The following is a 6,383-nucleotide window of genomic DNA, read 5'->3' as shown; positions in this document are numbered from 1 at the left end:
AAATAACACTTTAAAAACACACCTGGTAGACAAAAGTGCTGTACAATACAAATATGCACATAGTAATAAAACCAGACACAGCAATAAAATTACTTTAAATTTAAAAAAAAAAACTTGTTGTTAATCACAAATACCATTCTTTTTTGTTTTTTCTTTTTTACTGTGGAACCATTATATAATGGTTGTTATTGTTTGTCGTAAAAGATAATACATGTCTATTATATGTATAATACTGATACTGTAGCTCCTGTGAAAACTAAGGTCTCTAATCAGAAGTACCTGACTCCGTGGTCTAATTCTCAAACACGTACCCTAAAGCAGATGACTCGTAATCTGGAGAGGAAATGGCGTGTCACAAATTTAGAGGATCATCATTTAGCCTGGAGAAATAGTTTGCTGCTTTCCTGTAGCATTTAAGAGAAATGTGTTACTACTGAACATTTTTTCCCACAAGCATTTGCCCGGTGGGCCGATGGTGATTTTTCGTTTTTATGGGCCGATGATTTTTTATTTTTTTCTGGTAACGGTATAAACAATGAAAGGTGGTGGATTGGTCAGATGCTAGCTGGTGTGTAAAAATAACTCAGTTGTTTGGTGATGGCTATCGCGATGCTTCCACAGATTCAGTAACATTAGCAAGTGGTGGAGGACAGCAGGTGGATGAGAGAAAGGGGAGGCAAGAGAAGGAGAGACCAGAGGCAGCCGCCGGTTATGACCTGCAGTCTATCTGGGTCAGATATAAACCAAGTTTAGGTGGAGTTTATTTTTGTTGTGCTGTCAGTTTTTGTTTTGTTTTTTACAGTCAGTTTACAATAACTCGTACTGCGTACTAGCTAGCATGACGGAGTTTCTATACAGCTGGGTGGGTGCTATGATGTTACTGATAGTGAACTTTATTTAATTCATAAGGTTTGTTAGTAGAGTTGCCAACCGTCCCGTAAAAAGACGGAATCGTCCCGCATTCAGAGAAAATATTACGCGTTTTGTATTGAGCTAAAAAAGGAGCACAGTTTGTCCCGGACTTCAGTTATTTTTGACCAGGACATGTCCTTCAATGCACATATTAAACAAATATGTAAGACTGCGTTCTTCCATTTGCGCAACATCTCTAAAATTAGAAATATCCTGTCTCAGAGTGACGCTGAAAAACTAGTTCATGCATTTATTACTTCCAGGCTGGACTACTGTAATTCATTATTATCAGGATGTCCAAAAAACTCACTGAAAAGCCTTCAGCTAATCCAAAATGCTGCAGCAAGAGTACTGACAGGGACTAGAAAGAGAGAGCATATTTCTCCTGTTTTGGCTTCCCTTCATTGGCTTCCTGTTAAATCCAGAATTGAATTCAAAATCCTGCTCCTCACATACAAGGTCTTAAATAATCAGGCCCCATCTTATCTTAATGACCTTGTAGTACCATATCACCCTATTAGAGCACTTCGCTCTCGCTCTGCAGGCCTACTTGTTGTTACTAGAGTATTTAAAAGTAGAATGGGAGGGAGAGCCTTCAGTTTTCAGGCCCCTCTTCTGTGGAACCAGCTTCCAGTTTGGATTCAGGAGACAGACACAATCTCTACTTTGAAGATTAGGCTTAAAACTTTCCTTTTTGCTAAAGCATATAGTTAGGGCTGGACCAGGTGACCCTGAATCCTCCCTTAGTTATGCTGCAATAGACATAGGCTGCCGGGGGATTCCCATGATGCATTGAGTTTTTCCTTTCCAGTCACCTTTCTCGCTCACTATGTATTAACAGACCTCTCTGCATTGAATCATATCTGTTATTAACCTCTGTCTCTCTTCCACAGCATGTCTTTTATCCTGTCTTCCTTCTCTCACCCCAACCGGTCGCAGCAGATGGCCGCCCCTCCCTGAGCCTGGTTCTGCCGGAGGTTTCTTCCTGTTAGAAGGGAGTTTTTCCTTCCCACTGTTGCCAAAGTGCTTGCTCATAGGGGGTCATATGATTGTTGGGGTTTTCTCTGTATCTATGAAGCGCCTTGAGGCGACTTATGTTGTGATTTGGCGCTATATAAATAAAATTGAATTGAATTGAATTGAATAATTCTGGTTACTGATTCAGTTCTACATTTTTTTAGTTGAAATTAAAGGTTAAATGTGAGGTTAGCCTTCTAGTTCAGATTGTTGTTTCACTTTTGAAACTGCATTACTGGCCGTTTTAATTACTTCCTGTAGCATTTATGAGAAATGTGTTACTACTGAACATTTTTTCCCACAACTGACATATATTATCTGTTCTGCACATCACACACCCAACAATGTAACTCTTCTGCATATTTGTGCCATGAATAGAAATGGGAGGCACACAAAAAAGCATATGTTGAATAGAAAATCCATTAAAGCATTTTTATATAGTTACTTTAGTGTTTAAAACACTACCATAAAAATGGATTTGAACAATCAATTATCATTGCCCAGATCAGCCAGTAACCTTATTGTTGTGATGTGGTTTCGCTATTAAATAAGATAATACATGTCTATTATATGTATAATTCTGGTTATTAGTTCAGTTCTACATTTTTATAGTTGAAATTAAAGGTTAAATGTGAGGTTAGCCTTCTAGTTCAGATTGTTGTTTCACTTTTGAAACTGCATTCCTGGCCGTTTGAATTATTTCCTGTAGCATTTAAGAGAAATGTGTTACTACTGAACATTTTTTCCCACAAGCATTTGCCCGGTGGGCCGATGGTGATTTTTCGTTTTTATGGGCCGATGATTTTTTATTTTTTTCTGGTAACGGTATAAACAATGAAAGGTGGTGGATTGGTCAGATGCTAGCTGGTGTGTAAAAATAACTCAGTTGTTTGGTGATGGCTATCGCGATGCTTCCACAGATTCAGTAACATTAGCAAGTGGTGGAGGACAGCAGGTGGATGAGAGAAAGAGGAGGCAAGAGAAGGAGAGACCAGAGGCAGCCGCCGGTTATGACCTGCAGTCTATCTGGGTCAGATATAAACCAAGTTTAGGTGGAGTTTATTTTTGTTGTGCTGTCAGTTTTTGTTTTGTTTTTTACAGTCAGTTTACAATAACTCGTACTGCGTACTAGCTAGCATGACGGAGTTTCTATACAGCTGGGTGGGTGCTATGATGTTACTGATAGTGAACTTTATTTAATTCATAAGGTTTGTTAGTAGAGTTGCCAACCGTCCCGTAAAAAGACGGAATCGTCCCGCATTCAGAGAAAATATTACGCGTTTTGTATTGAGCTAAAAAAGGAGCACAGTTTGTCCCGGACTTCAGCTACAATGGAAAAGACACAAAGCTTGAGTTATTCTGTCTTTATGCTGTCAGCTGCCTCTTCTTCGCTCATTTTTCCCCCTCCCTCACCTGTTTCTACTTCAATGAACATGATCATGAATCTGATCAATGATCAGCTTTTCTCTCTTGTTTGTTTATCGCCCACTTTGCGCCAGAAAGAGGAAACCAGCGGATGTCGCGTTAAACAACAGCTGCACGTTTAAGCTTGATCAGCTGTTTTTAGAATTGATTTAATATCAATTTCAAGTATCAGCTGATGTTTGCTGGAGCCACAGCTATTAAGCTGCTGGTCATGATGTCGGTTTGATATGTGGTGAGAGGGAAACATGAAGATGAAACCAGGAGATGTCCTTACTGAATCATCAGAGCTGAACAGGTGATGGACAAACAGGTTTACCTTTTAGGTGACAGGAATGAGTTAAAGGGAAGTTATGAACTGTTTCTGAGAGACAAATAACACCAGGATCCTTTTTTACGCTGACAGCTGGTAACTGTGCAGGGGCGGATCTAGCAAAGTTTTGCCAGGGGGCCAGGTAGGGCATTAACAGGGAAAAGGGGGCGCAAAGAAATACGTTCTTATTCTCATTTAAAATGTCTCGCTTTTATTAAATAATTATCTGAAGATTACAACCAAAGTTTTTATCTGACCTAAAATGTATGGAAATCATACATATACCAACAAGACAGTGTACATCACTTTTACAACAGCGTCTGTTTTCATTCAAAGGCTTTATGGCTTTTCCTATAATACCTGGGGGGGCCAGTCTCTAGTCAAAATGCCTGGGCCAATTTTTTGTCCCAGTCCAGCCCTGCCCACAACTGACATATATTATCTGTTCTGCACGTCACACACCAAACAATGCAACTCTTCTGCATATTCGTACCATGTATAGAAATGGGAGGCACATAAAAAAACAAACATATGATGAATAGAAAATCAATTAAAGCTGTCACGGTTTGGCAGGGCAAACCGTGAGGATGCAGGGAAGGAGGACCCAGGCGCGGAGCTCTGTGTGTAAACAGTGCATTTATTTACAATGTATGGAAACCAACAACAATAAATCCCCGTGCTCTCCCGTGACGTGTCGTGTCGCAATAATCCCGCGTCGGTGGGAGCTCCATCGGTCTCCTAAATAGCTCCCCCGACGAGCCTGATCAGCAGCAGGCGTGGCCAATCCTCTAGCAGGACCACGCCCATCAGGCCTGCAGGTGCTTGACATCCACACACATATATACGCACACATACACACACACGGCTACACATACAATAAGTGGAACACCGAACAGAAGCATAGAATTACAAATACATATCACAACATAATTCATAACTGCTCGGGGACCCTGGGTCGCTCCGACCCAGGACCCGGACAAAAGCATTTTTATATAGTTACTTTAGTGTTTAAAACACTACCATAAAAATGGATTTTAACAATCAATTATCATTGCCCAGATCATCATCATCATTTATGTAAATAACACTTTAAAAACACACCTGGTAGACAAAAGTGCTGTACAATACAAATATGCACATAGTAATAAAACCAACCCCCATATGACCAAACTGTCCATCTCAAAAGTCCCAGAGGCTCAACCGCGACTCCAGCGGAGGCACAAAACAGTTCAATAACCCCCCAAAACTGTGGCGGGAGAAAAATAGTTCAGGCGGCCAGTAACTATAACACAAGAGTTCAGGTGGCCTACCTCGGGTCCCGTGAAAGCAACAGAATACTTCAAGCGGCCTGCCACAGGTGCAATGGCGGCGGCGCTGCAGCTCCGGCGGGCGGCCACGGATCCGGTGGCAGCTGTGTGACAGCTCCGGCGGGCAGCCACAGGCCCGGTGGTGGCGGCGTCGCAACAGTTCCGGCAGGCGGCCACGGGTCCGATGGCGGCGGCGTTGCAGCTCTGTTGAGCGACGGAGTAGAATGGCCCATAATCCCCGACGTGCTGGACGTGGACGCTGTGGTGGGCGCGCTGGACGTGGAGGTACATCCTGCACACCGACCTCCGGCTCTGGCTGAGCGGGTCCCCCCTGCACGCCGAGTACCTCCGGCTGCGACGCTGGCTCCTGCTCACTGGGCTCCTGCTCGCTGAGCTCCACAGTTGGCAGCGCAGGTCCCTCCTTCAGCGGCGGTGCAGGCTCGCTGAGCTCCGGCGCTCTCTCCTGCTGCGGCACGCCGAGCTCCTCTGCAGGCGGCGCGGGCTCCTCCCGCTCGCTGAGCTCCTCTGCAGGCGGCGCGGGCTCCTCCCGCTCACCGAGCTCCTCTACAGGCGGCGCGGGCTCCTCCCATTTGCTGAGCTCCTCTGCAGGCGGCGCGGGCTCGTCCCGCTCGCCGAGCTCCTCCGGCTGCACTGCAGCTACGGATGGTTGAGCCGGTGGCGAAGATGGTGATACGGCATCCGCAGGCGGTGGAGATGATGGTAAAGTAGGTGATGTGGATAGTGAAGCCGAGAGTGCTGCACTCGTTGCAGACTGATGGGACGCTGGTGGAGTGGGTCCAGCCGGTGTATCGACCTCCGACACAATTGGCTGAGGAAAAGTCAGGGAACCTGGCAGTGGTGAGGCACGCCGGCGGCGCCAACGTCGCTTCCTAAACAATGCCGGGGCCGGTGTCTGACTAAGGTTCCACCAGCCGGCCGGGCAGGACAGCAGCTGTGTGGTTTTGAGCTGCCGGTCCTTCGTCTGCTGACTCAGCAGATGCCGCGGGGGTGAGTGGAGATGTGGTGAGGTGCAGAGAGCGTGGGAACTGTTTCCCCCACAATGGAGGGTCCAACAAGTGAGCTGCAAGCGACGGTGGGGAAGCTATCTGCCTATGAAAAAAGAAACAGGCAGCAAGGGCTCCCAGGGAGGTCGCCACATCCGCCTCACCCGGACAGCCCAAACCAAAAAGCTCAAAGCTGGAACTTGCCCTCAGTATGGTTATAATCGAAATTAATCTCTTAATGTCCAAAAAGCTTACAGAAAAGGTGGTTGAAGACAGGAAAGTATCAAAAAATACGACCTGTATGTGTCTCTGATGTGGGTCTGCCGCCTGGATAATGCTCCGACAGTAATTCCAGAGCTGGGCGAGCAATTCCTCCTGTGAGACGGTCCTTGAGTCCGCTGGGCCCAT

General features: G+C 45.4%; 1 protein-coding gene across 1 annotated transcript; it reads right to left on the bottom strand.

Annotated features, from left to right (window-relative positions):
- Nucleotides 1–4,843: 4,843 nt before the first annotated feature.
- LOC146668399 (uncharacterized) lies at nt 4,844–6,383 on the bottom strand. The gene is given in 2 exon segments (XM_085408844.1): nt 4,844–5,879; nt 5,881–6,383. Coding segments are annotated over 2 exon segments (1,539 nt in total).

This window comes from Rhamphochromis longiceps, linkage group LG6, assembly GCF_057381845.1.
Source record: "Rhamphochromis longiceps isolate RC_006_pf linkage group LG6, R_longiceps_female_GT1.1, whole genome shotgun sequence".
Lineage (NCBI taxonomy): Eukaryota > Metazoa > Chordata > Actinopteri > Cichliformes > Cichlidae > Rhamphochromis > Rhamphochromis longiceps.
This window is presented reverse-complemented; position numbering and strand designations above follow the sequence as displayed.